Consider the following 21,321-nt stretch of genomic DNA (forward strand, 5'->3'; position numbering starts at 1 on the left):
AGAGGGCAGCAGGGAGACACCCTTGCGTTTCAAAATAAAATACAGCGGTTGGGAAAAATTTCGTCTGCTCACCCTAGCAAGGCAAGGCTGACCTTCAGCAAGCCTGCACTGCAACCAACCTCGTTTGATCTATAGGATCCGCCCCCTCTTCTATAGCGCAGGTTTGATCTCCAATCGCGTTTGATTCGTTTCCTACCTCAGAGGGTTTGTTGATATCGGCCAATCAGACGGCACCTGCAAGGTTCCCAGCTACCAATCACGTTGCTCTGAGGGCGTGTTCTCCAATACATGAGCCACGCCCATTCCTCCCCACGCTGGGTCAAACCTCTCACTAGTTCCAGGTTGCTGAATGATTGACAGAGACGCCGTCTTATCAGAGCGCCGCTGGGGCAGCCAATACCCAATTATGTCTGAGGACGAGCTGAGTAGGTAGGCCTTGGCCTGTCGTGTGTTAGGTTGTCCGTTCCCTTGTGCAGCCGGTATAGAAGAGCCGTCCTCGACTGGGTTGGACAACGTGAGTACCGCATGAGGTTTTGTATAAATGTATTTTTTACCAGAAAGATTGAATAAAGCCAGACATATTGAAAATACGTGGGGCGGTGCATTTTTATAAAATCCTGGCCTCTGTGTGTGTGTGCGCGCTCGTGGTGGCGATTTCCGCACAGCGAGCAGGAGGCTGGGATTGATTGGCGATCGATCGGTGGGGTCGGCGACGCAGGGTGTCGGTCCAGGTCTTTAGCAGCGCCCCTGTGGGGAGACCTGTGAGCCCGGCGACGGTCTGGACAGCGTTTGTCCGGAGCCGACGAGTCGCAGTGAGCTGCATCGAGGGGGTCGGACATGTCCAGCTGTGTGCGTCTGTACGGCTCGAACTCTCTCTCACACCCGGCGCCCTCTTCTCCCGGACTGAGTAAAATCATTCGAGGCCGATTAAAACCCACTCGGCCTCAGTAACACCCCCGACTTGTAATCCCGCCGGTCCAGGTAACAGCCCGACCGGATCAAACCCGCCTCCGACCAGCGCGGCCCGGGTCAGGGGCGACTCCGGTGAGCTGACCGCGGGCGTCTGGCGTGAGAGTCCGGGGCTCGGGGCGCCTGGACTGGGGCCTGTCCACTGGTCAGTGTCGTGAGAGAGAGAGGGAGTACACTGGACTGGAGCCTGTCCACTGGTCAGTGTCGTGAGAGAGAGGTGGACAGAGAGAGGGAGTACACTGGACTGGGGCCTGTCCACTGGTCAGTGTCGTGAGAGAGAGGTGGACAGAGAGAGGGAGTACACTGGACTGGGGTCTGTTCTGTGGTCTCTGAGCCTCTGATGTAGCACCTTGTCCCGGCTCACCTCAGCAATGTTCTGGTGCCGGGGCTCGGCTCAGGCGAGTAGGGCGTGCGCTGTCCTGCTGGGATGAATGTCCGTCAGAATGAGCCTGCAGGGAGGACAGCAATTGAGGTTCCAGGATCAGGCTGCCCCTGGTCACCTCAGGTCAGGTCCTGTCACGTCCACCAGCAACTCAAGACAAACTCTGGGTGGGGGTGTGTGTCTGTGTGAGAGCTGGGGGGGGGTGTGCGCAGCTGTGCTCCTGGTCTCCACACAGACCAGTGTTGCTCCTGATCCCTGCGGCGGGTTCAGTCGATGTGGACGGGGAGCCCAGGTCGTGCTGCAGTGATGCTGACCTCTGCCTGCCCCTCCCTCTGTGTTCCAGCTCAGCTGTGCCCAGTCTTCCCACAGTCCAGCCCGCACTCCTCTCAGCCCCCGCGCACCCCCACGATGGGCAACGTCTTCGCTGCAGGGGCTCCCTCCGCGCCCCCTCCCCCCGCCAGCAGCACCCCCGCCGGACCGGGCCTGATGTCGGTGCCCCCGGGCTTCACCATGCCACCCGTGTCCTCGCTGGGCCCCGCTGCCACCGCCGACCAGCAGGGCGGCGACAGAGAGGGAGCCCTCTCCAACCCCGGCACCTTCGAGGAGTGCCATCGCAAGTGTAAAGGTGGGGGTGTCTTTTTCTGGGGGGCCCCTCTTGGGGTCGGGGGTTGTGAAACTGGGGGTTGGTGAGAAAAAAGGGGTATAAATTTGGAGGTGTCCTTGGGCTTCTCTGGGGGTCGGGGGGGGGGAGGTATGAACGTGGGGATCACTGCTGCATGTTGTGGGGCTGGGGTATTAAGGAATTTATGACTTTGGGGTCACTGGCCGGGTCGGGGGGCACCAGGAAGGCTAACCTGAGGTTCTTGATGTATCTCAATAACTCTGTCCTGTCCCCATCCCCCCCGCTGTCCTGTCCCTAGAGATCTTCCCAGTGCAGATGGAAGGAGTGAAGCTGATAGTCAATAAAGGACTGAGCAATCACTTCCAGGTCAGTGAAGGTCAACACACTTCTTTTTCAAAGAGCCTTGTGTACCGTGTGTACTAACTTCTAGTGTAACAGACTGTTCTACTGGACTGGGACTGTAGCTCCTAGTGTAACAGACTGGTCTACTGGACTGGACTGTAGCTCCTAATGTAACTGGATTGTTCTACTGTACTGGTCATTTTGCAGGTGAACCACACAGTAGCTCTGAGCACGATGGGAGATTCCAGTTACCGGTTCGGTGCCACTTACGTCGGAACCAAGCAGACCGGACCTGCTGAGGTACTGAGCGGGCAGTTTGGATGAAACGTGTGAACTGCTCCAGGCGAGCTCGCACCCTGACCGCTGTCCCCTGTCTCCCAGGCCTTCCCCGTGATGGTGGGCGACATGGACAACAGCGGCAGCCTGAACGCACAGGTCATCCACCAGCTGACCAGCAGAGTCCGGTCCAAACTGGCCTTCCAGGTGTGTGCCCGTTCTGGGGGGATTTAAGGGGTACTGGCTGTGTTGAGCTGTATCACTTGTGTGTTTGGTGTTGAAGGGATTGGGCTGTGTTGAGCTATATCACTTGTGTGTTTGGTGTTGAAGGGAATGGGTTGTGTTGAGCTGTATCACTTGTGTGTTTGGTGTTGAAGTGGTACCAGTTGTGTTGCAGTTAATCAGTTGTGTGTCTGGTGTTGTGCTGCAGACCCAGCAGTCGAAGTTTGTGAACTGGCAGGCAGACGCGGAGTACAGGGGTGACGACTTCACTGCCGCGGTCACTCTGGGCAACCCTGACATCATCATGGGCTCAGGTGACTCCTGTCCTGGCCTGACTGTCTGTCTCTCTCTCACCCTGTCTGTCTGTGTGTCAGCCTGTCTCTCTCTCACCCTGTCTGTCTGTGTGTCAGCCTGTCTCTCTCTCCCTGACTGTCTGTGTGTAAGCCTGTCTCTCTCTCTCTCCCTGACTGTCTGTGTGTGAGCCTGTCTCTCTCTCTCTCCCTGACTGTCTGTGTTTGAGCCTGTCTCTCTCTCTCTCCCTGACTGTCTGTGTGTGAGCCTGTCTCTCTCTCTCAGCCTGTCTTTCTGTGTGTCAGCCTGTCTCTCTCTCCCCGACTGTCTGTGTGTGAGCCTGTCTCTCTCTCTCACCCTGTCTGTCTGTGTGTGAGCCTGTCTCTCTCTCTCACCCTGTCTGTCTGTGTGTGAGCCTGTCTCTCTCTCTCACCCTGTCTGTCTGTGTGTCAGCCTGTCTCTCTCTCTCACCCTGTCTGTCTGTGTGTCAGCCTGTCTCTCTCTCACCCTGTCTGTCTGTGTGTCAGCCTGTCTCTCTCTCCCCAACTGTCTGTCTGTGTGTCAGCCTGTCTCTCTCTCACCCTGACTGTCTGTGTGTCAGCCTGTCTCTCTCTCACCCTGACTGTCTGTGTGTCAGCCTGTCTCTCTCTCTCCCTGACTGTCTGTGCGTGAGCCTGTCTCTCTCTCACCCTGACTGTCTGTGTGTCAGCCTGTCTCTCTCTCACCCTGACTGTCTGTGCGTGAGCCTGTCTCTCTCTCACCCTGTCTGTCTGTGTGTCAGCCTGTCTCTCTCTCAGTGTGCTGACCCCTCTCTCTGGCTCTCAGGTATTCTAGTTGCCCACTTCCTGCAGAGTGTCACCCCGAGTCTGGCCCTGGGGGGGGAGCTGGTGTACCACCGGCGCCCAGGGGAGGAGGGCACGGTCATGTCCCTGGCGGGCAGGTACACAGGTGAGGCTGGTGTCGGGGGGGGCAGTGGGGGCAGCACGGTGGGCTATGTGTGTCAGTGGTGACAGGAGCTCTCTCTCTCTCTCTCTCTCTCTCTCTCTCTCTCTCTCTCTCTCTCTCCAGGCAGTAATTTTGTGGCCACGCTGACGGTTGGGGGCGCAGGGGCTCACGCCACATACTACCACAAAGCCAACGAGCAGGTAAGACAGCAGCCCTGCCTCTGCCCACCCTGATTCAGGTGCCTCTCTGTGTGCATTAACCCTCCTCTCTCTGTGTCTGTATTAACCCTCCTCTCTCTGTGTCTGTATTAACCCTCCTCTCTCTGTGTCTGTATTAACCCTCCTCTCTCTGTGTGCATTAACCCTCCTCTCTGTGTCTGTATTAACCCTCCTCTCTCTGTGTGTATTAACCCCCCTCTCGATCTCTGTATTAACCCCCCTTTCTATCTCGGTATTAACCCCCCTCTCCTTGTCTGTATTAACCCTCCTCTCTGTGTGTATTAACCCTCCTCTCTCTGTGTCTGTGTTAACCCTCCTCTCTCTGTGTCTGTATTAACCCCCCTCTCGATCTCTGTATTAACCCCCCTCTCCTTGTCTGTGTTAACCCTCCTCTCTCTGGGGGTGTACGTGTGTACTAACCCCCCTGTCTCTCTCTCTGGGGGGGGGTATATGTGCATTAACCCCCTGTCTCTCTGTATAGTTGCAGGTGGGGGTGGAGTTTGAAGCCAGCACTCGCATGCAGGACACCAGTATGTCATTCGGTTACCAGTTAGATCTTCCTAAAGCAAACCTGCTGTTTAAAGGTACCAGCATTAACCTCTCTCTCAGTGCAGTGTTAATGTACTGGAGTGTCCAGTCAGTGTGTCTGTATTAACCCCTCTCTCTCTCAGTGCAGTGTTAATGTACTGGAGTGTCCAGTCAGTGTGTCTGTATGAACCCCTCTCTCTCTCTCAGTGCAGTGTTAATGTACTGGAGTGTCCAGTCAGTGTGTCTGTATTAACCCCTCTCTCTCTCAGTGCAGTGTTCATGTACTGGAGTGTCCAGTCAGTGTGTCTGTATTAACCCCTCTCTCTCTCAGTGCAGTGTTAATGTACTGGAGTGTCCAGTCAGTGTGTCTGTATTAACCCCTCTCTCAGTGCAGTGTTAATGTACTGGAGTGTCCAGTCAGTGTGTCTGTATTAACCCCTCTCTCTCTCAGTGCAGTGTTAATGTACTGGAGTGTCCAGTCAGTGTGTCTGTATTAACCCCTCTCTCTCTCAGTGCAGTGTTAATGTACTGGAGTGTCCAGTCAGTGTGTCTGTATTAACCCCCCCTCTCTCAGTGCAGTGTTAATGTACTGGAGTGTCCAGTCAGTGTGTCTGTATTAACCCCTCTCTCTCTCAGGCTCAGTGGACAGTAACTGGATTGTCGGGGCCACCCTGGAGAAGAAGCTGGTGCCCCTGCCCCTCTCTCTGGCCATGGGCGCCTTCCTCAACCACCAGAAGAACAAGTTCCAGTGTGGATTCGGGATCACCATCGGCTAGACAGACAGAGACCGAGTGGCCGACCTGTGGACACGAAACACATCGACATGCCAAGACGACAGAGAGACGCGTGCAGAGAGACGGGGGTGTACAGACCACAGGCAATCCCTGAGACAGTCAGACAGACAGTCAGAGATGGACAGAACTACTGACATACAGACGGACTTTCTCACAGAGACTGAACTAGAAGCAGATGGCTGGACACTGTCAGAGAGACACACAGACACACAGAGGGACAGACAGTCACAGAGCTTCAGACACTGTCAGACACACAGACACACAGAGCTACAGTCAGAGAGACAGACACAGAGCTCCAGACACTGTCAGAGAGACACACAGAGGGACAGACACTGTCAGAGAGACACACAGAGGGAAAGACACTGTCAGAGAGACAGACAGAGCTACAGACACTGTCAGACAGACAGACACAGAGCTACAGACACTGTCAGACAGACAGACACAGAGCCACAGACACTGTCAGAGAGACACACAGACACACAGAGCTACAGAGAGGGACAGAGACAGACAGAACTACAGAAAGTCTGAGACAGATCAGGAGAGCGCAGAGGGAGGGGGAGAGGAGACATGATTGTTTTTTTCTGTTTCTTGTTTTGATTTTTTTACTTGTTTTTGTACTGTACAAGCGGACTGTCTGGGGGCTCCAGCTGAGGGGCACTGTGAGGGGTGGGGGTGTCGCTGCTGGTCGGGGAAGGGGTGTGGAATAATGTTTGTTTTTGAGTCCCTCCCTTTTAATTTAATTCTTTTCCTCTCCGTTTCTCTCAGTGGTACATATATATAAATATTCCCTGTACATATCTATTAAAAAGATCAAGGCCATTTCTTACAAACCTGTGATGGATTGTTGTCTGCTTCCGACACGGTGTGTCTGTGTGCTTGTGTGTCTGCAGGTGTGCATGCTTGTGTGTGCAGGGTGGGGTGTATGTGAGCGCGTCTGTCATGACTGAAACTGCAGTACTGTACTTGACAGACTGCCAGTGGCCACAAGAGGGCAGTCTGAGCACGCCACAGGCCATGAGACAGACCGATCAAGAGAGAGATTAACAGAGACATTGGCAGGCAGAGAGAGCCTGAGCACCAGTGTGCCTTCTGTGACGATTATTAATAATTCAGGTGGGGAGCTGCGTCAGCCTGCGTAGTCTGTGTATTCCCTGCTGAAAAGAGAAAACAACGTTTTGGCAGCGAAGCCTTCTTCAGGTGTCAAGTTGAAAACGTTGTTCTCTCTCTTCTCTTTTCAGTATGGAATAAACCTATTACTTGTGCCTTTGCATGATCATTAGTAAGTTGTCTGTTGGACGATTCTTGTACTCTGCTCAGCTGTGCCTGTGTGTGAGTGTGTGTGTGTGAGTGGACTCTGTCCCTGATACACACGTCTCCACGCTGGAAGACAGCAGGGCATGAAGCACAGGCAGGCGGAAGATAAGCTGGCTGGCAGCCCTGCCCACAGCCTTGACAGACACTGACTCATCACGCACTGAAAACACACAGCCCTTACTGAGAGAGGCGCCCGCTTCTAGTCATCAAAGAGCAGGGTTCATGAGTCTGGGAAGAAGCTGTGGTGCTGCTGGTTCGGACAGGAGCAGGATTAGATACAGCAGACAGTACTATAGCAGTGGCAGGATTAGAGTACAACAGTCACATCCGTGACAGTAGCAGTATTAGAGTATAATAGTTACAGCAGTGACAGCAGCAGTATTAGAGAATAAGTTACAGCAGTGAGAGTATCGGTTACAGTAGTGGCAGCAGTGATAGTAGCAGCACTGGATACAGCAGTGACAGTAACAGTAGTAGAGTATAACAGTAACAGCAGCGAGAGTAGTATTGGATATAGCAGTAGCAGTATGAGAGTCTAACAGTTACAGCAGTGAGAGTATCAGTTACAGCAGTGACAGTAGCAGTATTAGAGAATAACAGTTACAGCAGTGACAGTAGCAGTAGTAGAGTATAACAGTAACAGCAGAGAGCGTAGTATTGGATATAGCAGTAGCAGTATTAGAGTATAACAGTTACAGCAGAGAGAGTATTAGTTACAGCTGTGACAGTAGAAGTATTAGAATATAACAGTTACAGCAGTGAGAGTATTAGTTACAGCAGTAACAGCAGCAGTAGTAGAGTATAACAGTTACAGCAGAGAGAGTATAAGTTACAGCTGTGACAGTAGAAGTATTAGAATATAACAGTTACAGCAGTGAGAGTATTAGTTACAGCAGTAACAGCAGCAGTAGTAGAGTATAACAGTAACAGCAGAGAGCGTAGTATTGGATATAGCAGTAGCAGTATTAGAGTATAACAGTTACAGCAGAGAGAGTATTAGTTACAGCAGTGACAGTAGATGTATTAGAATATAACAGTTACAGCAGCAGCAGCATCAGAGGCTAACAGTTACAGCAGTGAGAGTATTAGAGTATAACAGTTACAGCAGTGAGAGTATTAGTTACATCAGTAACAGCAGCAGTATTAGAGTATAACAGTTACAGCAGTGAGAGTATCAGTATCAGTAGCAGCCACAGCAGTGAGAGTATTAATTAGAGCTGTGACAGTGATAGACATATTAGTTACAGCAGTGATTGTAGTAGTTACAGCAGTAAAAATACATTTCCTAATCTTATTAAATAGGACAGCAGTTGGAAACAAGCTCTGTGGTGATGTGGGAGAGAGGTGTGTTATGGTGGAAAGTGGTTGGAGGTTGTGAGGTTTCTCAGTCACTGTGAACAGACTGCTCTCTCACCTGGATGGTTTGTGTATCAGAGGCAGACTTTCCTGCTCTGCTGGCTGGGTCACTGGGTTCTGTATATAAATAATAAAGAACCTGTGCTGTCAGCACTCCATCATCATCATCATCAGAGCTGTAGAGTCCCTGTAGAGACACACAGTTCAGCTCATCTGTATCTTCACACTAACACTCCTTCATCACCATCAGAGCTGTAGAGTAACTGTAAAGACAGTCAGTCCAGCTCATCTGTATCTTCACACTAACACTCCTTCATCACCATCAGAGCTGTAGAGTAACTGTAGAGACACTCAGTCCAGCTCATCTGTATCTTCACACTAACACTCCTTCATCATCATCAGAGCTGTAGAATAACTGTAAAGACACACAGTCCAGCTCATCTGTATCTTCACACTAACACTCCTTCATCACCATCAGAGCTGTAGAATACCTGTAAAGACACTGAGGCCAGCTCATCTGTATCTTCACACTAACACTCCTTCATCACCATCAGAGCTGTAGAATAACTGTAAAGACACTGAGGCCAGCTCATCTGTGACTTTATCAGCTCCTCTTTGATCTTGGAGTGGTGATGCAGGAGGTCTGATGTGGGAGCTGTGAGGTGTGATCTTTGAGCTGGGAAGGGTGTGGCAGTGCTCACTCGTGGTGACAGGTGAGCTGACAGCAGGGCACTCTCTCCTGGACTTTGTGTCCCGATCAGCCGAGCCCTGTACATATAGAGAGGCCGGCCAGAGCAGAGAGCAGGAGCACCAGAGCACAGTGCAGGAATCAGACTGATCTGCTGCTGGTTGTTGTGTCTGCAGGACCTTTCTGAAGCCCAGCCATGAAGCTGTTTGTGGTTTTAGTGTTGGCTGTCTCCACAGGTGAGCTCTCAACATTCAGACTGCTTTTAATTCTCTGCATGAATACCGTGGTTGCTGCCTCGCAGAGCTGGGGCCCCGGGTTCAAACCCTGGGGCGCCATCTGCGCGGATGCGAGTACAAGGGTACAAGTCTGTCTCCAGGGAGCGAGTGTGGGTGCATGTCTGTGCAACAGGTAAGGCATATGGCTTCTGGGAAAACTGGCTCTGGTGTGAGTGTGTGTTTGTGTGTGTGTGTGCCCTGTGATGGACTGGTGTCCCATCCAGGGTGTACCCTGCCATGTGCCCGTTGCTTCCTGGGATAGGCTCCGGCTCGGCCACAGCTCTGCACTGGACAAAGCAGTTACAGTAGGAACGGATGCATGGGCAAGCAGACCTGTGTAAAACACTGACAAAGAGGCGACTCAGAAAAGCTTTGTACTCGCTACCCGCTTGTGGATTTCCATATTAGAATAAGAGCAGTAGATTCCTGTGTTGTGACATTGTTATCACACTTACAGAAAAGCGACAGGAGTGATATGGAATCGCACGGTACCACGGTTACTGACCTTCCGTTGTTGTGTCACCCCCTAAAGGTTGCCATGCCAACATTCTGTGGCAGGAGCAGCCCAAGACACAGATGGAGCAGGTGAAAGAGGCATTCTGGGACTATGCTGCCAAGGCGACACACACGGCAGAGGACACACTCCAGATGATCAGACAGTCAGAGCTGGGACAGGAAATCAAGTATGTCAATACACACACAAAGCACAGACACTGAAGCAGTCCTGTCTGTGTGTCTGTATTAACCCCTCTCTCTCTCAGTGCAGTGTTAATGTACTGGAGTGTCCAGTCAGTGTGTCTGTATGAACCCCTCTCTCTCTCAGTGCAGTGTTAATGTACTGGAGTGTCCAGTCAGTGTGTCTGTATTAACCCCTCTCTCTCAGTGCAGTGTTCATGTACTGGAGTGTCCAGTCAGTGTGTCTGTATTAACCCCTCTCTCTCAGTGCAGTGTTAATGTACTGGAGTGTCCAGTCAGGGATGTTAACTCTAACCTCTCCCTCTGCCAGTGCCAAGATCACAGAAAGTGCCAACACTGCCAACCTGTTCGCCCTGGAGCTGCAAGGCCGGGTGACGCCCCTGGCCCAGGAGCTGATGGACCGGCTGACCCAGGACGCCGAGACCCTGCGCCAGCGGCTGATGGAGGACCTGCAGGCCATGAGCGGGCAGCTGGGGCCCTACGCGGATGAGCTGGGCACCCAGGTGCGCGCCAGTGTGGACGAGCTGCGCCAGGGCCTGGCGCCCTACGCCGACGGGCTGCGCGACTCGCTGGGCCAGAACGCGGAGGACCTGCGGAGGGCGCTGCAGGAGCGGAGCGCGGAGCTGCAGGGGCGCCTGGAGGAGGGCGTGGAGGAGCTGCGCGCCCGCCTCAGCCCCCACGCCGACGAGCTGCGCGCCCGGATCGAGCAGCGCGTGCAGGAGTTCCGCAGCGGCATGGTGCCCTACGCCCGCAGCCTGCAGGAGCGCCTGGCCCAGAGCTTGGCGCCCTACGCCGAGGACCTGCGCGGCCGGCTGGACCCCTACGCCCAGGACCTGCGGGCCCAGCTCTCCTCCCTCTGGGACTCCTTCCAGAAGAGCTTCTAGATCAGAGTGCCCCCCTCCGCTGATCTCTCCCGCACCCCGGCCCCGCGCGCTTCCCGCCACACAGACAACCACCACCCCCGCTCGGAGGGTGCCGATGGTTTACTCCGCTGGACGCACCCAGGCTTGCCCCTGGGGTCGGAGCATACCATGGCTCGGGGAGGGGGTGTGTGAGCTGTCTGCAGGAGCCCGGCTGTAAGACGAGGAGGCGCCGAGCTTCCCCTTCCCACAATCCCTCTCTCCGCTGTGCTGTTGCAGCTGACCGTCCCCATCACACAGCACAGCCTGGCTCGGGGTTCGAGCAGGGCAAGAGTGTGGGGGGGGGTCTCCCCTGTGTGTCTTACTCTGTACTGTAACATTGTGCTGTTTTCCTCCTTAATTTATGCAAATAAAGAGTGAAAAAATGAGAAAACCCCAGTGTACTGTATGATCTTTTTCTTTTCTCAAAAGGTTTTTCTTTTTGTAACAAAAGCAAAAGAATGACCTTTTTTGCAAGCAGAGTAACCCAAGCCTGTCCCACTCTTGCTCTGTTTTACCATGCCTTTCTTCATCCTAGAGAAATTATCTAGAGCTGGGAGAGAGAAGGGAGGATGGAGAGTGGAGAAGGGAGGAGAGGGAGGGAGAGAGAGTGGAGTTCAATCACAGACCGGGATGACACTGAATGGGACAAACACCCCATAGACTCTCTGCACATGGAGCTCTGTAAAAACTCCTCCCAATGTGTGCAAGATTAAATAAGGCCAATAGCCATTACTTATCAACTTACTCAAGACAGCCCTAGAATACTGGTTACCCCCGAGAGACAGTGATCAGAAGTACACCACCACCAGGCCCTGCTGAGCCCAGAGCTGAGCCCAGAGAAGAGCCCATCAGCCAGCTGGTCCTGAGGCTCACGGACACCATCCAGCCCCAGGACAGCACAGCTCCAGAGACACGAGTATAAGACTCAAGCACTTCACAGCACAAGCCAAACAACACTGCCTCACCCACTGGGACACACACGCACACTGGAATGCTACAGAACCCTAAACACACAACACACACCAGAAGAATACCTGAGCAGGGTAAGAAACAGCAAGGAGAAACAGACCCTGACGAAGGGCAGGCTCAGTGACCACAGCCTGGCCACAGAAACTGGACCTGGCTGTCCAGTGAGGACAGGCTCTCAGTGACCACAGCCTGGACACTGACACTGGACACAGGCAGACCTGGCTGCCCAGAAAGGACAGGCTCTTTGACCACAATCTGGCTAGAACAACTGGACACAGGCAGACCTGGCTGCCCAGAGAGGACAAACTCAGTGACCACAGCCTGGACATAGACACTGGACACAGGCAGACCTGGCTGTCGGCTCTTGGCCCAGTTGTGGGATCAGATGATCTGACATCCCCGAGTGCTCGGTGACGCACACCCACGCGACTGAGGAAGCTGAGAACGGTGTTGTCAGCAGTTCCCTCTCGGTGGCCTGTGACCTCGTGGCCAAGAGCTGCCATCGTGCTGGCTCTCTGACGGGGGGGCAGGGAGGGACGACACCAGAGACTCCCCGAGCACATGGGAGAGCCAGGGCTCGGTACTGTGCTGCCCTCGGAAACCCCCCTGCCTGCAGCCCCCCAACCAACAGGAAGCAAAGCTGAGAAACTCAGCATCCCCACATCTGTGTCATAGTGTGGAAAAGCACAGTACAGTGCAGTAAAGCCCAGTGACAGCAGGGTAAAAGCACAGTACAGTGCTGTAAAGCCCAGTGAGATCAGGGTAAAAGCACAGTACAGTGCTGTAAAGCCCAGTGAGATCAGGGTAAAAGCACAGTACAGTGCAGTAAAGCCCAGTGAGAGCAGGGTAAAAGCACAGTACAGTGCTGTAAAGCGCAGTGACAGCAGGGTAAAAGCACAGTACAGTGCTGTAAAGCCCAGTGAGATCAGGGTAAAAGGACAGTACAGTCAGTAAAGCCCAGTGAGAGCAGGGTAAAAGCACAGTACAGTGCTGTAAAGCCCAGTGAGAGCAGGGTAAAAGCACAGTACAGTGCAGTAAAGCCCAGTGAGATCAGGGTAAAAGCACAGTACAGTGCTGTAAAGCCCAGTGAGAGCAGGGTAAAAGCACAGTACAGTGCAGCAAAGCCCAGTGAGATCAGGGTGAAAGCATAGTACAGTGCAGCAAAGCCCAGTGAGATCAGGGTAAAAGCACAGTACAGTGCTGTAAAGCCCAGTGAGATATTCCTTCTGTCTGATATCTCAGCTCTGTCTCCGTCTCTCAGTTCAATTCTGAGCTCCACTGGCCTGTCTCATCCTCACACTCGTCACATCAGAGTGAAGTCACCACAGCAGACAACAGGCAGTCAGCTACAGTGCAGGAGACATCTACAGTACCTACACAGCACAGCAAGCCACTGGACAGTGGGAAAAGAGCAGCAAAGTCAGTGATCAGTCAGCAAGTATCCAGCGCCCGTGGCACACACTGTCTCCTGGAGTCATTTCTTTACACAAAGAGCTGCGGGAGGGTGGAACAGACTGCCAGGCCGTGTTGTGGAAGGCAGTAACGTGGTGTCACTCAAGACGCAGCTGGAGGGGATCCTCCGGGCAGGATGTGAAAGCCGATACTTGGGCTCCTGGGGAGAAACAGCTGGATGATGCTGGGATCAGTCAGCGAGCAGCAGAGTGTCTGAGCGTAACCTCTCTCCTGTTGCTAGGCTCCAAGGTATGTGCCCTGTCCTCCCAGACGTCTCCCCCTCTGCCTGTACTGTGCCAGACGCTGTGCCTTCTCGTTCTCACTGGAGTTTGAGTTTTGGTTAAAGGTTACAGTTAATAACGAATTCCTCAGAGGCGTCTTGGTGGGGGGGCGGGGGGGGGCTGTCCTGTCTGCGGCCCGATAAGATCAGAACTCCGCGGGGCAGGTGGGAAAAGCCTGTCCTCCCTCGCGGATGAGCGCGTTATCGCTGAGCGAGAGGCGGGCGGACCTCGGACCTCGGACCGCGGACCTCGCAGGGCGCCACGCCTCGCCTCGCCGCACCTGGGCACCACGGGCCGCTGAGCTCGGCGCTGACCCCTGCGTGTCCCCGGACACGAGCGCATCCACACCCACCCACGCGCGCGCGCGCCCGAGTGCCCGCCCGCTTTGGCACGAAGTAACCTCGCGAGGAGCTTCATCACACACACACACGCACGCACACGCACACCCCACACCACACCCCACCCCATCGTGTATAAAAAGGCGGTCCGCACACAGCAGAAAGTCACCGAGGAAGAGGCGAGGCGGGGAGCATCGATCCAGGTGAGACAGCCGGTCCTTTCTGTAGACGCCGACCTCGGGTCCGAGTTGAGTGGGAGGTTTAACGTCTCTGCGATTGCTCGTGGAGCAGGGGCGATGTCAGCACTGCTCTGGCAGCGGGGTGATCAATAATAAGGCGCGCTTTGATTCTGAGACGGAGTTATGAAAGATCGATTTAACTGTCTGACGCGCCGATGTCGCCGGAGCGAACGAGCCGAGGTCCTGACAGCTCGATAACTCGACACGAGCGTGGGGTGTCCGGCCGTGGGGTGCTGTGGGACTCTGAGGACGCGGTATCGTCCGAGTGGATCTGACTCGCTCCGGAGCTTAATCACGGGGAGGTGCGCGCAAACAGGGGGTGGAAACAGAACTGTTAACAGACGGAGAGTCACTTCTCTGTCCTCTCAGTCCTGCTCAATTCAAGACGTTTCATTGGCATCTACAATGAGTGTTACCAAAGCAAAACTGATACAACTAACATGAAACATCTACAGCCATTTACAACACAGACACAATCATACGATATTCACGTATAAACATCTGGAGCATTACTGGAAGACAGGCTCACTGGTCCTCAGGCTGGGACAGGAGATCACATACTGGGCTGCCAGTTCAACTGAGTTCCTCCTCCCTCTCCCAGTAGGATTGGGAGCTGTTGTGATTCTGGCAGGTGTGGGAACTCTGGGATCAGATGTGTAAATATGGGGAAGAATGTTTCTCTAATCCCAGAGAATCTGTCACAGTGCAGTAGGAAGTGCACCTCTGTCTCTGATTCTCCCCGCTGGCAGTGGGAGCACAGTCTGTCCTCTCTGGACAGCCAGGTCTGCCTGTGTCCAGTGTGTATGGCCAGGCTGTGGTCACTGAGCCTGTCCTCTCTGGACAGCCAGGTCTGCCTGTGTCCAGTGTCTATGGCCAGGCTGTGGTCACTGAGCCTGTCCTCTCTGGACAGCCAGGTCTGCCTGTGTCCAGTGTCTATGGCAGGGCTGTGGTCACTGAGCCTGTCCTCTCTGGACAGCCAGGTCTGCCTGTGTCCAGTGTCTATGGCCAGGCTGTGGTCACTGAGCCTGTTCTCTCTGGACAGCCAGGTCTGCCTGTGTCCAGTGTCTGTGTCCAGGCTGTGGTCACTTCGTCTATCACTTTTCTCTCCATCCCTCTCCCATTCTCTCACTCCTGTTTCTCTTTTTTCTAATTCTATCACTCTCCATCCCTCTCTCCTTCGGTCTCCCTGCTGTATCTGGACCTACATTTGTGTTTCATTCTGCAGCTGCTGTACAAACCCTCCTGTGGAACCATGAGGACTCTGGTTGTGATTCTGGTGTTGGCTGTCATTGCAGGTAAGTGAGTCTCTGGTGCAGTCCACTGGAGTGCCAGTGTGCTGGACTCCACAGGGACTAGAGGAGTCTAGAGCCTGTGACTGGGCTGTGTGTCAGTGTACTGGACTCCACAGGGACTAGAAGAGTCTAGAGCCCTGTGACTGGGCTGTGTCAGTGTGCTGGACTCCACAGGGACTAGAAGAGTCTAGAGCCTGTGACTGGGCTGTGTGTCAGTGTCCTGGACTCCACAGGGACTAGAGGAGTCTAGAGCCTGTGACTGGGCTGTGTCAGTGTCCTGGACTCCACAGGGACTAGAGGAGTCCAGAGCCCTGTGACTGAGCTGTGTCTCGGTGTACTGGACTCCACAGGGACTAAAAGAGTCTAGAGCCCTGTGACTGGGCTGTGTCAGTGTGCTGGACTCCACAGGGACTAGAAGACACACAGACTCACTGACCTGTGTCCCCAGGCTGTCAGGCCCGTGCTGTGCCCAGTGAAGAGCCCAAGACAAAATGGGAGGAGATGGTGGACCAGTTCTGGCAGTATGTGGCTGACGTGAGCACCAAGACGGATGGAGTTGTGGACAACCTCAAGAGCTCTCAGCTGACCCGCGAGCTGGAGTGAGTACAGCCTGCTGCAGCACCTCAACACCTGTGTGAGAAATCAGAGCAGGAAGACATTGCTAGGAAGTATGGGATAGAGGAACACAAATTAGCTTTGTCTGCGTCATCACACTATGTAAGCAGAACTGATCAAAGAGACCCCTAATTCTGGAGGTGTCTCCGAGTCTCTATTTGTATCACAGTGAGACTGGGGCTCCTTTAAAGCTCTCTGCTCCAGACTGTGGGGAGATGAGTATCATGACTCTATAAGGGCTGTGTCTCTACCTGTAACACTGACACAGATCACAGGGAGACTGGGGCTCCTTTAAAGCTCTCTGCTCCAGACTGCAGGGAGATGAGTATCCTGACTCTATAAGGGCTGTGTCTCTACATGCAACACTGACACAGATCACAGTGAGACTGGGGCTCCTTTAAAGCTCTCTGCTCCAGACTGCAGGGAGATGAGTATCCTGACTCTATAAGGGCTGTGTCTCTACCTGTAACACTGACACAGATCACAGGGAGACTGGGGCTCCTTTAAAGCTCTCTGCTCCAGACTGCAGGGAGATGAGTATCCTGACTCTATAAGGGCTGTGTCTCTACCTGTAACACTGACACAGGTCACAGTGTGACTGGGGCTCCTTTAAAGCTCTGTGCTCCAGACTGCAGGGAGATGAGTATCCTGACTCTGAGTGACCTTGTCCTTCCCGACAGTGGACTGATCACGGACACCATGGCCGAGCTCGGCGTGTACAGCGAAGACCTCCAGAACAAGCTGGCGCCCTACACGAAGGACGCGGCCGGACGCTTCGCCCGGGACTTCACCATCCTGCGCGACCGGCTGCACGCCGACATGCTGGGCGCCCGCAACAAGGCGGCGCAGTACAGCGAGGAGATGCGCGTGATGATGGAGCAGAACGTGGACGATGTGCGCAACAGGCTCAACCTGTACACCCGCAAGCTGAAGAAGAGGCTGGGCAAGGACACCGAGGAGATCCGCAGGTAAGAGCACCTGGGTCAGGTCAGAGGTCAGCACACTCACAGGTAAGAGCACCTGGGTCAGGTCAGAGGTCAGCACACTCACAGGTTGGATCACCTGGGTCAGGTCAGAGGTCAGCACACTCACAGGTTGGATCACCTGGGTCAGGTCAGAGGTCAGCAGACTCACAGGTTGGATCACCTGGGTCAGGTCAGAGGTCAGCACACTAACAGGTAAGAGCACCTGGGTCAGGTCAGAGGTCAGCACACTCACAGGTAAGAGCACCTGGGTCAGGTCAGAGGTCAGCACACTCACAGGTAAGAGCACCTGGGAAAGGTCAGGGGTCAGCACACTCACAGGTAAGAGCACCTGGGTCAGGTCATAGGTCAGCAGACTCACAGGTGAGAGCACCTGGGAAAGGTCAGGGGTCAGCAGACTCACAGGTGAGAGCACCTGGGAAAGGTCAGGGGTCAGCAGACTCACAGGTGAGAGGGCAGATGAGTTCAGGGCTGTGAACCAGTCAGGATCAGGCCGTCTGACCCCCGGCTCTCCTCCCGCAGGAAAGTCTCTGCCTACCTGGAGGAGCTGCAGTCCCGCATGCAGCAGAACGTGGACGCTGTGCGCCAGCGGCTGGAGCCCCTCGTCAGCTCCCTGCAGGACAAGGCGCAGGAGAAGCTGCTGGCGCTGCAGCAGATCCTCGGGCAGCAGGGCGACGGGCTGCGCCAGCACTTCGACACGCAGGCCACGCAGATCCGCGGGCAGCTGGAGCAGACGGCGCAGGAGCTGCGCAGCTCGCTGGAGGCCAAGCTGGAGGAGCTGCGTCGCTGGTTCGAGCCCTACGCCCAGGAGCTGAGGGGCAAGCTGGAGGAGGCCGTCGAGAAGCTGCGGAAGGACGCCAGCGCCTAGACCGGCAGCGGACCCCTCCCCCCACTAACATCACCCCTTCCCAGACTAACTGCCCCCCCCCCGGCCCCCAGCGCAGCGCTCCAGAACCGCCGCTCCAACGCCTGTGTCCGGAGAGCAGGACAGGCCAGGAAGGACCGGGAGTGACCGGCCTGGTGTCCAGCTCCTCTCTGGGCTGATGCTGCTGGCTCCTGAGGGAGTGCGCTGTGCTGTCTGTAACCACGGTGATTAAACTTGAGAAGATCCGCCTGTGTCCTGGTCATTCGCGCTGTCGGTCTCACCTGTCCGTGTGGAGCGAGAAGGGGCTGGGGTTTGCTCTGGACACACTCTCCCCTTAATATGCTGTCCATCTGACTGCCCCGTCCACCTGTGTCCACCCCTGTCCATCAGCTGGTCCATCTGACTGCCCTTGTCCACCCCTGTCCATCAGTCGGTCCATCTGACTGCCATGTCCTCCTGTGTCCACCCCTGTCCATCAGTTGGTCCATCTGACTGCCCTTGTCCACCCCTGTCCATCAGTCTGTCCATCTGACTGCCCCATCATCCTGTGTCCACCCCTGTCCATCAGTCTGTCCATCTGACTGCCCCATCATCCTGTGTCATCCATCATCCTGACACACACTCACACTCCCTGGACAGGACAATAGTCCATCACAGGACACACATAGACACACACTCACACTCCCTGGACAGGACACCAGTCCATCACAGGACACACACACACCCATACCAGGGCCAGTTTTCCCAGAAGCCAATTAACCCACTGGCATGTCTCTGGACTGTAGGGGAATCCACATCAACACAGGGAGAACATGCAAACTCCACACAGACAGCACCCCAGGGCCCCAGCGCTGCGAGGCAGCAATGCTGACCCCTGTGCCACCCATTACAGGCTGATCCACATGGAAATATGAGCAAGCAGCAGTAATCAACAACAGAGCAGATGAGAATGTTCTGAAGGCGGTAGATGACGTTCCTTACAAAGGACTAGGCGCCAAATTGCAGGCAGTAAACACCCAAGACAAGGCTGAAAGGCGACACTAGCACAGGGTGATACACGCAGGCAGAAACGTTTTTAGAAGCTTCCTATGAGACGGTCTGCACAGAAACCGCAATTCATCATTCCAGACACTGTGGAGAAGCAGCTCTGCTGTGAGGGTACAGAGCTCAAACTGAAGCTTTTAAATCGGGGGGCCGAGGACTGTAAACGCACTGGTCAGGCTTCATGAATCACAGTGTCCATCTCTGTCGCCATGTCAGAGAAAACATCACTCACAGAGAATCAGGCCACAGCACCAGAAACATCCTGCAGCGCTCTACACTGACAGACTGAAGGGACTGAGTCTCTTTAGTCTGAAGGGAGTGTCCCTCACTGACAGGCTGGAGGAACTGAGTCTCTTTAGTCTGAAGGGAGTGTCCCACACTGACAGGCTGGAGGAGCTGAGTCTCTTTAGTCTGAAGGGAGTGTCCCTCACTGACAGGCTGGAGGAACTGAGTCTCTTTAGTCTGAAGGGAGTGTCCCACACTGACAGGCTGGAGGAGCTGGGTCTCTTTAGTCTGAAGGGAGTGTCCCACACTGACAGGCTGGAGGAATTCTCTTTTGGTCTTGAGCACAGAAGACTAGGGGGATACATGAATTCAAAATCCACAACGATACTGAGAAAGTCCCCCCCAGAATCAACAGTAACAAACCAGAGGACACAGGAGAAAACTACAGGGAAGAGCATTTAAAAATGAAAACAGATTCCACTTCTTTACAGAAAGGGTGGAGGGAGTCTGTATTAACCCCTCTCTCTCTCAGTGCAGTGTTAATGTACTGGAGTGTCCAGTCAGTGTGTCTGTATTAACCCCTCTCTCTCTGTCAGTGCAGTGTTAATGTACTGGAGTGTCCAGTCAGTGTGTCTGTATTAACCCCTCTCTCTCTCAGTGCAGTGTTAATGTACTGGAGTGTCCAGTCAGTGTGTCTGTATAAACCCCTCTCTCTCTCTCAGTGCAGTGTTAATGTAGTGGAGTGTCCAGTCAGTGTGTCTGTATTAACCCCTCTCTCTCTCTCTCAGTGCAGTGTTAATGTACTGGAGTGTCCAGTCAGTGTGTCTGTATTAACCCCTCTCTCTCAGTGCAGTGTTAATGTACTGGAGTGTCCAGTCAGTGTCCAGTATTAACCCCTCTCTCTCTCAGTGCAGTGTTAATGTACTGGAGTGTCCAGTCAGTGTGTCTGTATTAACCCCTCTCTCTCTGTCAGTGCAGTGTTAATGTACTGGAGTGTCCAGTCAGTGTGTCTGTATTAACCCCTCTCTCTCTCAGTGCAGTGTTAATGTACTGGAGTGTCCAGTCAGTGTGTCTGTATAAACCCCTCTCTCTCTCTCAGTGCAGTGTTAATGTAGTGGAGTGTCCAGTCAGTGTGTCTGTATTAACCCCTCTCTCTCTCTCTCAGTGCAGTGTTAATGTACTGGAGTGTCCAGTCAGTGTGTCTGTATTAACCCCTCTCTCTCAGTGCAGTGTTAATGTACTGGAGTGTCCAGTCAGTGTGTCTGTATTAACCCCTCTCTCTCTCTCAGTGCAGTGTTAATGTACTGGAGTGTCCAGTCAGTGTGTCTGTATTAACCCCTCTCTCTCTCAGTGCAGTGTTAAAGTACTGGAGTGTCCAGTCAGTGTGTCTGTATTAACCCCTCTCTCTCTCAGTGCAGTGTTAAAGTACTGGAGTGCCCAGTCAGTCACATTATCACAGTTGAGCTCCTCGTCTGTCCTCCTCTGTCCTGTTTCAACACGCTGGTTTCTCCTGCACATTCCGATGCGCCGCAGTGTCACGCGATCACTGTCCTGAGCAGCGCGTTCTGCTGAGCTGTTTGTTTGGTTAGCGAGATTGTTTTGTTTCTGACTTGTGTACCAAGAATCTCCCGGCCCCAGGTTACGCAACATTCCCGATAACTGCACCAACAGCGGGGGCTGATGCCAGACTGTGCCGGGTGTGAGATTCACGACGGATCCCCTGACTCTGCACAGCACAGGCAGACAGCAGAGAGAGAGGGGGCTCAGACGGGTGGGGTACCCCAGTGACAAAATCACCCCTGACTCTGCACAGGACAGACAGGCAGGCAGGCAGGGAGGCAGACAGACAGGACAGATAGGCAGGCAGGCAGGCAGGCAGGGAGGCAGGGAGGCAGGGAGGCAGGGAGGCAGACAGACAAGCAGTGTCTTAAGTCCCTGTCAGACCGTTGAGGAATCATGTCCATCTCTCTTGGTGCAACAGATGGACAAGCAGAGCTTGTTCTACAGCTCTTTTCCCAAGACGACAGAAAAAAGACCCAGACAGAGGACACCAGTGCACAAGAGAGCAGCAGCTCCAGGAGCTGAGGTTCCAATCGGACAGCCGGGCGCGAGCTCTGGGCCCGGGAGGAGACCGGCAGTAACCCCGCCAGCCAGAGTGACCGCTGGTACTGCAGTTCACCGCATGGAGACGCTCACCG

General features: G+C 54.2%; 3 protein-coding genes across 4 annotated transcripts; all 3 read left to right on the plus strand.

The window, feature by feature from the left end:
* The first annotated feature begins 446 nt into the window (after positions 1–446).
* tomm40 (translocase of outer mitochondrial membrane 40 homolog (yeast)) lies at positions 447–6,419 on the plus strand. Of its 2 annotated transcripts, none has more exons than XM_088905335.1 (10): positions 447–514; positions 1,695–1,976; positions 2,272–2,339; positions 2,523–2,615; positions 2,697–2,798; positions 3,022–3,127; positions 3,930–4,052; positions 4,173–4,249; positions 4,749–4,851; positions 5,432–6,419. In XM_088905335.1, exons 2-10 carry the CDS (start codon positions 1,760–1,762, stop codon positions 5,569–5,571), a joined length of 1,029 nt encoding a protein of 342 aa, XP_088761461.1. In that variant the 5' UTR covers positions 447–514; positions 1,695–1,759; the 3' UTR covers positions 5,572–6,419. The 2 variants fall into 2 exon arrangements, with proteins under 2 accessions (XP_088761461.1, XP_088761462.1); XM_088905336.1 differs by having other exon boundaries at positions 514–530.
* A 2,625-nt stretch (positions 6,420–9,044) lies between these two features.
* Positions 9,045–11,211, plus strand: LOC148814986 (uncharacterized). Its single transcript, XM_088905547.1, has 3 exons — positions 9,045–9,183; positions 9,755–9,905; positions 10,229–11,211. Exons 1-3 carry the CDS (start codon positions 9,144–9,146, stop codon positions 10,800–10,802), a joined length of 765 nt encoding a protein of 254 aa, XP_088761673.1. The 5' UTR covers positions 9,045–9,143; the 3' UTR covers positions 10,803–11,211.
* Positions 11,212–14,018: 2,807 nt separating this feature from the next.
* Positions 14,019–18,099, plus strand: apoeb (apolipoprotein Eb). The gene is made up of 5 exons (XM_088905548.1): positions 14,019–14,063; positions 15,325–15,394; positions 15,840–15,990; positions 16,687–16,974; positions 17,512–18,099. The coding sequence occupies exons 2-5, from the start codon at positions 15,352–15,354 to the stop codon at positions 17,855–17,857; spliced, it is 828 nt and encodes a 275-aa protein (XP_088761674.1). The 5' UTR covers positions 14,019–14,063; positions 15,325–15,351; the 3' UTR covers positions 17,858–18,099.
* The last annotated feature ends 3,222 nt before the right edge of the window (positions 18,100–21,321 follow it).

Source organism: Atractosteus spatula, chromosome 25 (assembly GCF_055471065.1).
Source record: "Atractosteus spatula isolate fAtrSpa1 chromosome 25, fAtrSpa1.hap1, whole genome shotgun sequence".
Classification (NCBI taxonomy): Eukaryota; Metazoa; Chordata; class Actinopteri; order Semionotiformes; family Lepisosteidae; genus Atractosteus; species Atractosteus spatula.